General features: G+C 36.8%; 1 protein-coding gene across 1 annotated transcript in view; it reads left to right on the top strand.

Annotated features, from left to right (window-relative positions):
* Positions 1 to 13,790: 13,790 nt before the first annotated feature.
* The window catches only part of LOC145994358 (uncharacterized), a 214,521-nt gene continuing 211,952 nt past the window's right edge, over positions 13,791 to 16,359 (top strand). Inside the window, exon 1 of the mRNA XM_083130474.1 lies at positions 13,791 to 13,911. Within this exon, the coding sequence (XP_082986600.1) occupies positions 13,845 to 13,911 (67 nt within the window). The 5' untranslated portion in view covers positions 13,791 to 13,844. The remainder of the gene's footprint in view (positions 13,912 to 16,359) is intronic.

Here is a 16,359-nt window from a genome sequence, read left to right as displayed (position 1 = left end):
ACAGAGCTTGTACCTGTAGCTGCTAGGAACATATTAGATTATCCATTCACCCCACTTTCCAGTATTCATACACCTAGTCCTGTTGCTCCTAGAAGAATTGAAGCTACTCAGGATCCTATTGAATTGGGTCTTCTTGCACAAAAATATTTAACCACACCTAAAGACAACAAAGATGAGGTGTTTGGCTTATATGCTGACACAGAGCTTGATGGCAGCATCATACATAGAATTGGCAATTTCAGAGTAACTTTTATGGGGTTGATCTGATTGTTTATTCAGAATCTCGTCTCGGAGAAAAAGGTGCTTTTGTTAAGTACCCCGGCACACCTGGATTGTGGGAACTGATGACTCGGAAAAGGCCTGGCAGCTATACAGATCAAGATTATGATTATTACAAAGAAATATTAATAAAATCAGATGCTCTATACCAGAATAATGATCCCACACAAAAAAGAGTCAAGTCTAGCAGTGGGGCAAAATACAACAATTTAATCAAGCCCATATGGTCACAAATGAAGACTGGCAGTGGAATCAAGCAATACAACACCCTGCCTAAAGAATTTGTGTGGGTTGATGATGTCAGGAAACTTGTAGATAGGTTATTGGTAATAGCTGGGGAGGAAAATGCAGGGAACTACAATTTTTACAATGAAAAGGTTGGAATTATGGACATGATAAGCACAAAATTGTCTAATTTTATAGTGAATGACCCTAAGGGGATTGGATATCTTATAAAAATTATTAATACTCTACCCCCCAAATTTTGGAATATTTCTGAGGGTCGGGGGCTTGTTAATGACATTATAAACAAGCTGCCATTTGAACTACACATTCCCGGCTATCAGTATTGTGGTCCAGGCACAAAATTGGATCATAGATTAAACAGAGTTGATCCTGGTGTAAATCCCCTAGATGCTGCTTGTAGAGACCATGACATAGCATACAACACACATACTGATCTTGACAAGAGACATGTTGCAGACAAGAAATTAGAAGAGGCTGCATTTGGTAGATTTGTAAGCAAAGATGCTTCTTTAAGTGAAAAAATAGCAGCATTGGGAACCACCATAGCTATGAGCACCAAACAAAAACTGGGGTGGGGGCTGTGAATATGTATATAATAAACCTACAATGAAGGCCAAGGGTGTTATGTATCAAATACCTTATGCAGGTCTCAAATCTCTTAAAACTATTGATAGTCTTTTAACCAAAAAGCAGCGCAAGAAAAAAAGCTCTTGTCTTGCAAAGGGACATGGTATGAAATTGTTGCTTAGCACACCCCAATTAAAAAAATTACAATAATCAAGGAAAAAATCACATGTGGGGGGATTTATATTTACTATCCCGGCCATCTTAGCTGCTCTCGGGGCTGTTGGGAGCTTGGCCGGGGGATCAGCTGCCATAGCAAAAACAGTAATAGATGCCAAGAAAAATAGGGCAGAATTAGATGAGCAGAAGCGCCATAACCTGGCCATGGAGAAAAAAGGCAAAGGTGTTAAGAGAGCCATGAATAAGTTTAAAAAAAACAAGAGCCGCTTACAAACCAAGATATTGAAGCTTTAATCAAGCCACTGGGCATCAAACATTTTAGAGGTGTGTACATGTCTGATTCTTTACCGGAACAACCACTCAACAAAGAGTGTGGCATTGTTAATTTGGATAAGTACAAAAATCAGGGCACTCACTGGATCTGTTATCTTAAATATTTAAACAATGAGGCATTTGTGTTTGATTCATTTGGAGGTGTTCCACCTGAAAATTTAGTAAAATATCTAAAATCAGCTAATCTTTATTACAATAATGCCCGTGTTCAAAATTTCAAAGATGTTAATTGTGGACATTTGTGTTTATCTGTTCTCAGATATATGTCTCAAATAAATAAACCATCAATTGAAAATTTTCAAAAGGCCTTGTGGTATCTGAAACATCATGGGGGTATTCCATCTCACCAGCCAAAATTCAATATTGAAACTCAAATTGCATGATGATATAGTGTATCCCAAAACAATAGCTCTCAGAGCATTTTACGGCATGTACCTGATCCCTAATATTACGCACCACAACAACACAATTGCAGTAGGGGATCAAAAAATTGTCATCACTCCAGGGCAGTATAATCTGTCCACTCTAAATGCTCAATTACCCAGAGGTATAGTGTTAAGTCAAAATTCTGTCACTCACAGAGTAGAGATTGTATCTGCTACAGAAACAGTGAATCTGGGTACTATAGGAGAGCTGTTAGGCTTTGAGAACAACACAAAACTTGAAGCAGCCATCAAACATACTGCTATGAATATACCCAAATTCTTAGCCATAGAGACTCTGAATATTCACTGTAATGTGGCTGAGGGTATGATCACCAAATCAAATGGCATAGGCACTCACAAACAAACTGGCATCATTGCAACATTCAAACCTAATTCCGAATTCATGGAACCCATCATCTACAATCCATCCCCAACATTATATTTTCCTGTGTGTCATAACAGAATAGATAACATTGAATTGATGGTCACTAATGAAAAAGAAGAATTAGTTGATTTTGCTGGAGCCACAACAACTGCTATCATAGAGATTAACATTTAAATAAAAATACATACAATGGAAAATATTGAGAGTTATGAGCTACAATCATTCCCCCCAAACAGGAGGACATTTGCAAATTTAAATCAACCCAACACAGAAATTGAGGTTGATCTTGATGTAGGGGATGGCTTTATACACCCCCACAGAGCAGATCTATACATCAAATTTGATGTTGTAAAGCTCGATGGAACAGATTATCCTGCAAATTCAAATATAAGATTGGTGGACAATTTTGTGCCCCATCTTTTCTCTGAAATTGAGATCAGAAAGCATGGTGTTGTTATAAACAGAGTGGATTATCCCGGCATTACCTCCACAGCTTTGGCCACAGTAAAATTATCCAAAACCGAGGCTTCTTACTACAGAATCGGTGGATTTGAAGCTGGTGAGAAAATATTATCTAAAAACCACACAGTGCTGTTCCCTATGCGCCTATTGCCAGGATTCTTCTCAGATTACAAAGATATTATGTGGAATGGTGGTTTAAGAATTACATTTAGAAGAGCTGCCAATGATAATAATGCTTTGATGAGGTACAGCACATTAAACTCTACAGGGGAAGCTCTGCCTAATAGCCTAGCTGATGAGGGCAAATGCATTATTCAGACTATGGAGCTAAGAATCCCGGTTGTTGAATATGAGGCCAGCTATGCTCTTAAATACAAAGCTGATATCCTAAAAAATCCACAAATTCCTCTGCAATTTTATACATATCAATGTGTACAGAAGCCCGCATCTGGTACCTATTATGAGTTTGATGCCACAAATTCATTCTCCAGTATACAATATGACATGCCGGATTTTGTGGTGGTACTGTTTCAGACTGGAAGACACAATAATCAGGAAAAAAATTCAAGAAAATTTGATAACTGCAACATCAAGAACATATATCTTAAAAATGGCAGAAATGAGGTATTTCCTAGAGAAAATTACAATTTAGACATTTCCAAGGATGATTTCCTCAAATTATATGAGGCATTTTCGGCATTCAAAAGGGTCACTACTGGCAATACTGACATGTATTACACTCCAGATGAATTCAAAGCACGGAGACCCATGTTTGTCATCAATGCTTCAAAAAGGAAACAAGTTGTGGTGAATGACAGGACAAACATTAAAATTATCTGTGAATTCCACGAGGCTTTACCCGATGACACCATATGTAGTGTTATTCTCATAGGTGAAAAATCATATGTTTATGATGTAAGAAATGAGAGAGTCACAGAGCAATTCTAGAGGGTCTCTGCATATTGCATTGTCTTAGTACTAGATATGCAAGATGAGCCTGGTGTCCAATTGAACTTAGACCGGAAGTAGACCGGAAGTAGGCAAACCGGAAGTAGACCGGAAGTAGACCGGAAGTGGACCGGAAGTGGACCGGAAGTGGACCGGAAGTAGACCGGAAGTGGACCGGAAGTGGACCGGAAGTGGACCGGAAGTAGACCGGAAGTGGACCGGAAGTGGACCGGAAGTAAATATGTGTGGGTGGGTGTGGGTGGGTATGGGTGGGTGTGGGTGGGTGTGGGTGGCCTAGTTTTAAGTGTGGTCAAGAGGGGCATATTTTTAACAAATTTATGGACAACAATCTCACAGAAGTGCCTTTTGTAAGTATAGGCAAATCAATCTGAGGGGAGCTCTTCCTTTCTGAAAAATTCTCTTCCTTTCTGAAAAATTCCCGAGGGCATTTTTACAAAAATCTTGGATTAGGCAAGAGTTCCACACTTGAGCAAAAAGCTCATATGCTCATGTTGAGCAAGTTTTAAGTATAGCAAAACTGCTTGAGGGGGGTTCATACTTTCCTGTCCTGTCCCTACCGTAAACACCACTACTCAGAAGTAAAAATCGAGGGGTCGCGGGTTGCCTACGATTCCGAGAATAAATCCTGTTTCACTCAAGTTTCACAATTCCAAATGTATGAAAATTCTAGCTCGATCGTTTCAACATTGTCTCCTTGTATTTTTGTGATACTTCGAACAAAAATTGAAAATTAGTTACAGATTATTGTTTCTGAACTTCCATTAATCCAACATGTCAGAAGTTTCGGGGGGGTTTCAACCCTAAAAACCCCCCTCTAAATACGGCCATATGTCTATTGGTAAAATAAGGGGCAAATTTTCTGATAATTACAAACACATTTCATATTGATTGCACGTTCACTGACGCCAGTAAATTAAAGGTACAGTTCGTTAAGTTAATTGTAAAACAGTTGAGGTTTGTTTTGTGTATTTAAGTTAACTTATGTAAATGTTTAATGGAACTATAACTATAGATAATGGTTCAAAAGGACTTTGTTACATTTAATATATTTTGAAATTTGTTCTCACCAGACAAGAAAAAAAATTCAGGTTAATATATTTATCTGTTTCATTGAAGCAGTGCTGGTAATATTTTATGATCTTATTTCCAATGAAGGTCCTCGAGACGCACAGGGCACTCTCCTGGGACGTTTCCACTGCGTGGTAACATCAGCCTCGGTTCCGCGCGGGAGTGTTTCCTTCCGGGAATCGAGGGTGGTGATACGTGTTTACAGTTATAAATAAAAAAGTACTAATCCTGATTAAATGAAACAATGACATATTTCAAAACATAACGTCTACTCGACTTTCCGAAGGTGGTGGTTTCGTCTATCGCAGAGTTCAATGAAATCCTTCATGATATCTTTGCTGTTAATATAACCCATCTTCCTTATGTGTGTGGCACAGTGCTACAGAGTTAAGAAGCTTTTGGTTCTTCGTATTTCGTACATAGCATTTCAGGCGACGCAAAGCACTGAAACTACGTTTACCCTCGCAAGAAGAAGCAGGCAGTGCTAAAAGTAAACACGCTAGTTTCTCTACTACTCTAAATAAGGACAATAATAATGCAAACAATGTATATCTCAATAGGAAGTTAACAATAAGCTTCAAAATGACTATTAATGAATTTATTTATTTATTTTAATAAAAGTTTCAGTTTACAGTACAGAATGACCAGGAAAACAACAGGAAAAATAACAACAAAACAATATAGTACAAGATGGTACAGAAAAAAAATAAAATTACACATACATTGTTAACAGTTTTCTGAAACTGTGCTCTGATAAGAATATGTCAACATTTGGATGAAGGTTATTATGTGAGCAAGGAAGCCTATAGAAAAGATACCGCTGTTGAAGAGATAGCCTTAGTTGGATTGTGAAAGAGATATCCGTTGGCCGTGTGGGGTCTCATAGATGAAATTTGATGAGCAGAAATTTGGCTTCAATTTTGCCATACATAATTTAATGCAAGAATTTCATGTCTGCTAATTCGCGACGGTGTGTGGTGGTTGGATGTTCCAGATAGATATAATATCTGTTTTATCTGTGCCTCAGAGAAGATTTTGTATGGCGAGCAATGGCGAAGAAAAAGTTAGGGAGAGATTTGTTTTTGAAGGGAAGTTTTGAGACGGGAGCATTTCTGGAATTAAGTTCACGTTTCTGAGCGTAGTAAATTCTTTTGAGATGTTATATCCGGTAGTGATTGCTGTCACAACAGTTTTAAGCAATCCGGTTGGTTGATGTGACATCATTAGTGTTGGGGACGAAATCTTTGTTAATTGGTGCACACATTAAATGCTAATATTAGTTTGAAACTCATTTTCTACACAAACCAAACCAGAGATGATTTTCGGAAAAATGTTGTATTATTACACTTTTCATAGCCTGAAAGGCTTATTAATTCTGACATTTCGACAATAGGATCAAAACTTGATTTTTCGAGAAATTCGTGTTCAATGCTAATATTCGTTTGAAACTCATTTTCTATACAAACCAAACCAGAGATGATTTTCATTAAAATGTTGTATTATTACGCTTTTCAGAGCCTGAAAAGCTTATTAATTCTGACATTTCGACAATGGGATCAAAACTGGATTTTTCGAGAAATTCGTGTTCAATGCTAATATTCGTTTGAAACTCATTTTCTATACAAACCAAACCAGAGATAATTTTAAGAAAAATGTTGTATTATTACGCTTTTCTGAGCCGAAAAACTTATTAATTCTGACATTTCGACAATAGGATCAAATCATGATTTTTCTAGAAATTCGTGTTAATGAGGAACAACCTTGCGAGGAGCCTAGAAGAAACTTTGAATTTCATCTTGAACTCCATCTTTCATTCTTCCGACATATTTTGATGCTAACAAGCAGAAAGTTGCAGATTAAATTTGTGTGTTTGGAATAAGCCTTTCTCCAAGTTGTAGCTGCACGCCGTTCAAAGATGAAGAAATTACACCATTACCGAGTGGAAGTTCGTCGCAACAAGTATTGTTGCAGGATCTACAATATAAGTAAGTAATACTATGTGTCTTCTGCAACATTACCAACGTGTTATAACCGTGTAAACAGTTCACCGCTATCCACGTACTGCAATTATTCCCACTTTGTATATGTCTGTAGAAATAAATAATACATGTTATCAGACTTTGTACTGTTACGTACGTGTTTTTAAATTTATTCTAACTGCAAATAATGCGCCCTGACTACCCTATATTGGGTGGTTTTCACCGGACGCAGAGAAGGTTAGGAAATATGTGTGAAAGCTTCAAAAGGAGGGTTAATTATTCTTTACAGTTTGTAGTACGTGAATATGTGTCACGAGCAGCTAGAAGAGTGCTTTAGACTTTAAGAAAGCAATGTACAGATGCACATTACATTGAGGATATAATAGGTATTATCTATCCAAATTTTCATAACCTACTTAGACTAGCATTTTCTCAAAGGGTAAGTATTTTTTTTAGACGGCTTGATTAAGAATCCACAAATCGGAAGTTCTTCCATCCCTGCAACCATTAATTCTTACCAGAAATGAATTATTTTCAAAGAAAATTTTGGCATGGTGTATTGGTGTATTACCTTTTGTTTTACTGAACTACAAACCCAGAAATATGTGAAAGTAAATAAACAGGAAAAGCGTATATTAATTTCGGAGGAAGATAATCATTAGAACAACACACTTAGGAATCCATTTAAAAAAGGTAAAGTGTTCCCCTGTGCTTAGCACCACGCCATGAAGGCGTATAGGGGGTGTGGGGGTATTGCCCCACACTTTCTTGATCCGGTCGTGAGTGGGGGTGATGTGATCAGCATCACGCCCCTGACCGCCTTTACCCCCCAGGGTTTCCCCCAGGTACCCATTTATTCGACGCTGGGTAGGCGCCGGGGCCGCTTCCATCGTTAGAAAAGTTCCCGGATTTGAACCGGCCGGGGATCGAACCAGGGACTTTGAGCATGGTAGTCAGACGCGTTACCGACTGAGCCACCGCTATAATTCCATAATTGAAACTTCCCTTGCTCTAAAATTTTCTTATGTCTCCACAGAGCATCTAATTCTTTTTAATTTTAAAGATGATCTGTTTTTTATCGATTTAATTTGTTTTGGCATCCTCTTAGAAACTCACCGTATTTCTTACGTTCCATGCTGTAATTATGTTTTAGTAATTGTCCATATTTATTAGGTTGCTTTCATTTTTTATAAATGATTTGTTTACTTAGATCTCTTAGGTTTCAAGTTACTGGATACTTTATGTGTTAGTATAGGTGAGTTTGGTTTCATGGGGTTTGTAATTTTGTTCATTGCACATGTAACATTGTGCCTGAATGCATGAAAATAGTACTTTTCAACGATGCTTATGCAAAGCTTATAATTTACAGGAATTCTCCCTCATTCAGTGGCAACTTTAAGTTGAAACATGGGATCTCTACATTCTCAGAGCACTATTGTGTGTCATCACTAAACTCTCGGTGAGTCTCTACATTCATGGTTTGAATTTTATATATTTTTTATAGAATTTTCAGTTCTTCGTATTTTGATATGTAGTTATAACACACATAACTGTCACATCGCCTTGGATCCTTTATGTTCATGTTTCATGTGTAATGTATATACGATGTTCAATGGCAAATTTACAAAGTTAAGCAAGTCTTCTGCTACACTACAATATTTGTAATTGCTCTTACTACAAAGATGTACATAATAAATATGTACAGCCAGGGTCCCCGGTTGCCATGACACCTGACCATTTTTACCTGGCGCTTGAATTTTCAGATCAAATTCTATAAACTTTTTTTTTCTATATTTCAAATTCAGTTATGAAAATTTCCATTACCTTTTTTCATTTAAATAAATACTATTGTATGTGATTTCACGTTTGTGTGATTTCCCTATCAATGTGTATCAATAAATCATGCCATTATAAATTTTTGCACTCCTACTATTAAAATTGTAAAGTCTGCTGCGATGTGTTAGAGCATTCTCTAGCATGGTCACTCACACATCTTGCTGTGGAATTAAGTTTCTTTCGGAAAATGCTTAGGAGATGTAGAAAATACCTTTAAACGAGATAATTCTCGACATGCTGTGTGAATGTAGCTGTCACAACAGTTCGTTTCAGGAGTGTTTTGAAGGAACGCGATCCTTAAAAACATTAATTAGTTCAGAAAATAAAGACAGCCTAATTTCTAGTAAAAATGCTAAGAAGGCATAGAAATTATATTTAAGTTAGTTATTTCTCCACTTGTTGGATGCAGGAAGAAGGGAACAATCAATATTGGAAAGACTATAAAGAAAGTATATTTGACAAAAATGGCTACAAATTAACATTCTTTGAACATTGACAGACATAAAAATATAACTTACACAGAAGGAGACTTTACACACATAAAGAAAAACTGGAAATAATTAACAAATTAAAATCCTTCACTGGGGTACAATGGACCACTTTTTCTCCGTACTTGCAATGTAATACGCATAATTTTTGATCATTTATCTAGATATCATATTGTAATGCAATTATGTAACCTTCTCACGTCCAAAACAAGTTTTCATTGTGTGTAAAGTTTACAAACTAAGACTGTTTCATCATCACTATCAAATCCTGCGCATGAGCCACTTACGACAGCTTACGTAGGAAATCCATCCTTCGATGGACTTTGAATAAAAAGTTGTTGTTTCATCTTCACTTCATGACTCTATTGTTTTCCTTGCCGTTGGTCTCAATTTAGTTATTGATAATTGCAATAACATATCAAAATGGGTCAGAAAGAATGTAACCCTAGACCATTTCGCTCCGTCCTACACGGTTACGCTACATGATGTTATGGCGGGAAATGCCAAGGAAATATGCAACACTGTAGTACAAACTACGTCTTTGACATGTACACATGTGTTACATAAAGCAATTTGTCTTACCTTCAGAATCGAGACTTGTAAAAAGTTACAAAACAAAACCAAAAACTCACCAAAACGTCGTTGACACAACACTGGTCACTCAACATGCCCGAAACTACCTGCCAACACCTCGTTATGGATAGTTGATCAGTTCCAGTCTTTTTCGTTTGAAAGAATTAACAGGGGGTTCCGTTCCGTCCTTTAGTTCCATTTTACCTCGGCTTTCCCTTCGTAAGAATTTGATGAATGAGAGGATACACCAAATATACAGGGCGTACGTACATAAAGTGCGGTAACACTTTCAAAATTTTATTGTAAAAAACAATTAGCATTAGTAAGTAAACAGCACATTAGTTGAACGAGTAAAGTTGTAAGTTTTTTGTAATGCAGTTGTTCCCTGTAGTTCCATTTTCCGCCGCTAGATGGTGCTTCTCGGAGCTAAACATTTTTGTGTGCTACATTTTGATAAAACAAACAGTGCTACAGATGCCCAACGGAAATTTAGAGCAAATACAGGCAAGAAGCACCAAGACGAAAGCACGTTATGCGCGCTTACGTATTTTTTCGACAAGGGTTATGCATCATATAAATATATAATATATAATACTGCAACTTTCAGCCACAGCAATGCATGTTTGCAGGTATAAATAAAAAAATCTAATCCTGATTAAATAAAACAGTGGCATATTTATTTCAAAACAAATATTTTCCACTTTGCTAAAAATGGTTCTTCTTCTATCGCAACGTTCAATCAAATCTTTCATGACCCTTTAGTATTAATATTATCCAGTGTATCCTTGCTTGCTTGACACAGTTTCCACTGAGTTAAGGTGGTTTTTGGTCATTTTACTTCGCAAATAGTGCTTTAGGAGACGCAAAGCACTGAAAATAAAATACGTCTCAATGATAGGATAGGAATACATGTGTTGCTGAAGCCATAACCCTTCGGGTATAAGAAGGCTTGAGAGTTAGTTAGAGTATACGTACCAATTTCCTTTCTAGCCTCTTCACTTCTTTATCTACTTCTGATACACTACTGGTGTAATTCACTTTCTTAGCAAGAAGAGACTGTTTCTTTGCCTTGAATTCATCACAGATGGAGCAGGTATCAGGTCTGGGATACCCAAAGGCAATATTGTGTGCTACATGTGGTATGCGGCGGGGTGGATTTATATGCACCATAAAGAACGAAAAATTCATTAAAATTGAAAGAAACGCCTTTGAAATTGTATTATGGTCTATATTCGCTTCATGACCTCACGGATACTATTTGGTCATGCTACAGCTCACATGATTACAAATATTCAAAGAATTCCCGTCTAAAGGTCCACATTTGTTGCTTGGCTGGGTAATATAATTTCTCAAAACATAGGTAGGGGAAAACTACTGCATTTCTATCACTTGTATTTTAAGAATAGAGATCGTTTACAGAGAAGAAATTGATGACCAATTGCTGGGCTCATTTAAAGTTTTCTTCTCAAATACCAGAACTATTATGCACTAGAGCTATTAACTGCTGATCATCAGTGACTAAAGTTGCTGCAAACAAATTCTAAAATAATTTAATAGAAATTTCATAGACTGCCACAAGCACGTGTTTTACACACTAAAAAAAATGTTGAACTGTGTAAGATAAAACTAAATTCATGCAAACAACCTCACACAGTACTGTATACTTTGCACACCATGGCACAGAGTTTTCTCAAAGGCCTGAAATTCTGGCCAAAGCACAAGACCAGTTTCCTTATTTAATTGGCATACAGGGACAAAAATTATAATCATTAAATAATTCAGAATACACCCCCCCCCCCCCAACGTCCACTTTGGACGTCACCGTGGATACATGGTTGAGCTCTGATTCCTTTTCTTTAAAAAAATGCCAGAAATACAAAGAGCGAACAACAGCTCTCTCTGACAGAAAATACAACGAAATATAGAAAAGAGAACTACATTGATTAAAAGTCCAATTTAAAAAATAGATACTGTCCAGGTTATCAGGGCTTTGAAAATACTGTGTGGTCCTTGCGGTAAGGAGTGAGTCTTGTTGTTCACGGCCACAGTAATGCCATGGTACAGTCAACGGCACAGATATTGATAGGCAAATTGTCCACCGCAATTTTGATTACTTTTTTTTCTACACCCTGTGTTGTTTTAAGGAATGAAACTGTGTTGGTTCGAATTAGGCATTGTTATCTGCTTATTGACGTCACTATTTCAATTCATTGTCATCACAATGTGTAATACAGACTGAATTACAATGGTGGTTGGCAATTCGCCTACTGTTTCTTTCGCCGTTGGGTGTACCATAGTTTTTTCCAGATCAAGTGCTGCCATCAAGTGGATGGCGAAAAGTTGCATACTGTGCCACGCATAAATTATCTTGTTGAGTTGTTGTTTTAAGTCCACTTTATGTACAGATAGGCTAATCGGGACTGGACCTACAGTTTAAAGTTAGATCCAAATCACCATTCCCTCCAAGGCATCCCTTAGCAGGTCTCCAGTATAGATCTTTTTTCACCAACTCTTTTCAGTACGGCTTAGTTTCTTACCGTGTCCATTTTTCGCCACGTCCACATTTATTATTATTTTTACTGCTATATTTCTCTAAAGGCTCAAGCGTGTTTCCTACCCCCGCTTCATGAAAAATATATTGCCTCAATGGTCAACAGGGTGTAATATTTCGTCACTCATCTCCATCTCCTCAAATTAGCCAAAAGTGGCACAAAAATTGTAAAGTCTGCTGCGATGTGTTAGAGCATTCTTTAGCATGCAATCATTAAGGGGTATTTCACATGGAAGTGATAAGCGACACTTGTTTCTCTGCTCAGTTCTTTTTCCAATTAATGGCACCATAAATGGATGGTATCCAGCGAACAACTTCCCCCATAACTCGTTGCAAGAAATCATCACATTTCTGGCAAACAGAAATGCGTTTCAGATCAAATTCTATAAACTTTCAAATTCACTTATGAAAATTTCCATTACCTTTTTTCATTTAAATAAATACTAGTGTATGTGATTTCATGTTTGTGTGATTTCCCAATCAATGTGTATCAATAAATCATACCATTATAAATTCTTGCACTGCTACTAGCATTGCTCATTCCGACGATATTGGAATAAATGCATGCCTGGTGCGTACCAATAACTGAGTCGTTTACTCTAGTAGCAAACACTTCAGTATATTGATGGCAAGTTAATTATAACGACACAATTTACAGGTTATGTGATTGTTTGTCCTCCCCCGTGGCCGTGCTGTCTGAGGCACTGTGCTTTGGGCTCCGACTGTGGGACGACATGGGTTCGAGTCCACCTGGGTTCAGTCTCTGGGTTCTCGTCCTGTGTATAGGACCGGTAGCAACCCACCATCGTGAGGGAATTGTGGAGCTGCGAGTGAGTAGCGTAACCCGATCATAAAAGTCTCGTATAACAGCTGGGGGTTCGACGTGCTGACCCCACACCATCCCATCACCGGTTGAAGATCTCCACACCTCTAGGGAGGATTGTGGGAGGGAGACTGGCAGTCGGAAGATAGGCCAAGACCATTCGAGGGCTGTCGAGCCACGGGTTATTATTATTATATATTTATTATATGTGATTGTTTTCTCTAATCTAATCATGCTGAGAACTGAAAAATCCTCCTCTATGTACTACTACTCCCCTATGTCAAGAAATGTGTTGTGGTGTTGAACTAATATTTCGCAATGCAAGAGAGAAAATGATGCCCTGTTGCGCATAAAAGCAAGGTGAATTATTGTTCATAATTTTCTGGGAACCTATGGAGTAATTTTTCAAAACTCTAATTTTCCATGAGAAAAGGCCTTGAACTTTCCTTCTTGACTGCGACGTATCGTATAATCGTGTGAGTGTGTGTGTACTCCTATATATTATTTCTCTTCCATATAATTACTGTCTTCATTTGATCTAATTAACTATCTTTCGCAAGATATTTCCTTAATTTTAATATGTTTTTCGAAAGTTTCATATATCCCTCGCACTTATTGTTAGACACTGTTCGTTTCTTGACGAGTAGGAAGTTGTGTGTTCTCTGTTGTGAAGAAGGAGAAAAATGTTGTTCCACAAAGAAGTGGCTTTACTCATCGTGATTACTGCAGATCTTGTAATGGGACAATTTTGTAAGTGAAAATTAACATTATAATATGAACGAGTAATTTCATGAATTAGAACAGAATGGAAAGCTGGCGTGTTCTGCCTCACGGGCCACTTTTACAACAAACACTTGTCAAATACAAATACATATTACATGTAAAGTACATAACCATTTTACAGTATAAAAGTTAAAATATAGAAAATTTTTGTGTGTGTGTGTGTGTATATATATATATATATATAATATATATATATATATAAAATATATAATATATATATATATATGTGTGTGTGTGTGTGGGTGTGTGTGTGTGTGTGTTCCTACTTAGAAATATAAACTATTAATGTACTGATTACACAGAGTAAAATCTAAAACCACAGTTAGTAACTATTATCACAGAGTTAAAACTAAAACTAAGGACAATACCTCATTCTTATACCTTACAAGAGAGACAAAGGGAGGCACTATTTGTTTCTTTAAGTTTAATTTGTATGTTGCAGGGTGGAGCTCCCCTGAGGTCAGTGGTAGGAAGTTCATTCCATTCTTTTATCGCGGTGACTATGAAAGAGTTTCTGTAAAGTGTTGTTTCGTGTATGGGAGTCGTGAATTTAGAATTTCAGATTAACACCAATACTGTTATTAAATTTTTAAATATATCTAATGTTTGCATCTGTTTTGTTCACAATACCTAGTTGTTATTTCTATTTTTATTGATTTTTTGTTACGTTTCTCATTTTCCATACATTTGCACTTCGCACGCTTGCCTATTTTTAACTGAAAGTAATCCACATAGAATAGATATTGGATTATTCACTTATCTTCTTGTCTCTATGTTATTTCTCCTTTAACAGCTTTTCTATTTGAGACTATATCATTTCCTTTATTATACTTGTCTACTAGTATCCCTTCTACACCTGGCTCCTTTGTTTTTGCAAGCACGAAATTTTTTTCGGAAAACGGAAAACTGAAATATTTTTCGATAAACGAAAAACAAATTTTATTTTGCAATACGAAATGCGAATTCTTTTTCACAAAACGTAAAACGAAAGTTTTTTCGCAAAACGAAAAACAACATTTAAAAAGGAAACACGAGACTAATTTCTCTTCCCAAAAAACTGAAAAATCGAAAAATTCAGTGTCAAACTTTCCCGTGTTTGGACCGTATTTGGAGAGAATTGGACTACTGGATGGGTGTGTGCAGTGTCACGAAAGGTACACTGTGTAAACGTGTTGAGATGATTACTACCATACAAGCTTTGTCCTCGTACAGTTGGATGCTAAGTATTACTTACCATCACCATTTTCATCCGCGTTGTTTTATTAAATGAGAACCTCAAGAATTGAAATAAGACTCCAAACAATGCTACTGACAACCTCCACTCCAGTATAATTAAAAAAATCATTATTTAAAAGCACGTAGGATGTAAGAGATAAACTTAAGAAAAGAGTCATGGACAATTTGCCAAGCAATAATTTGTACATCCTGCTGTGCGTACACCACATATAAGGCAGCTTAAACGAATATGAAACCTTGATAATTAATCATTTTGAGCCATGCTTGTACAGACGTTTGGCTTTCCGCTATGGCAATAATTCTGTGTGATTCAGGCTCCTACCCTTCATTTTTTTTTAGGGGGAGGCCACATCCGAAAATTTGGAAGAAAGAGAAGATCCAAAATCATGTTGTAATTATTGAATTAAGTTATTTTACGTCGATTTTCTGACACTTTTGACCAATTGCGACGATGAAGATGAGTGACGATATGAGGAAATTGATAGAGGTACACTCACATAGAACACCCATGCCAAGGCCGGAATTCGAATCCAGGACCATTGGAGTCGTACCGTGATAACCACTCTAGCACGGTGCTCGGCGAAATGCTAGAATATTAGATGTGACCACCAATGCTATGGTAGTATTGCAGCTAGACTTAAATGTATTATTGTAGAATTGCAATACTAAAGTCACGAAAAAATGAAACTCAGCGGTAGACCCTTCTCCCGACAAACAGCAACACTGTCGCTTACTGATGAAGACTGTCACACAGCAAACTGCTTGGTGCTTATTTACATTCAATTCGCACAAGGATTCAAATAGTTATGTGCGCAAATTAACAATGTTTTCAAATTTCATTTAATTTGTTTTCTTAAACCAGAACTATTGAACAGCCTTGATAATTATACATGTTTGGAAAATAATATATTTATAAATTAAAGAATACGAATTAGCAATGATTATTAAAACGAAGAATATTTCTAAATGTGACACAAAAACGATACTTCTTTTCATGACGATTGCAGTTCGCAAAATGGACAGGACAGGGAATAAACGGCAATAAAACTATAATTCAATATTGCAGACTGCAGATTTCTGGAGTCTGCTTCTCTCCACAACAAACCCATTCATTTAAGCTAGGATGAAATTGAAATTCTTGCAAAATCAGGGAAAAAAGAGTCAATGTTATTTTCGTAG

The sequence above is a fragment of the Lepisma saccharinum genome, chromosome 10 (assembly GCF_977018435.1).
Source record: "Lepisma saccharinum chromosome 10, izLepSacc3.1, whole genome shotgun sequence".
Classification (NCBI taxonomy): domain Eukaryota; kingdom Metazoa; phylum Arthropoda; class Insecta; order Zygentoma; family Lepismatidae; genus Lepisma; species Lepisma saccharinum.
Note: the sequence above shows the minus strand (reverse complement) of the source record. Positions and strands in the feature narration are given on the sequence as shown.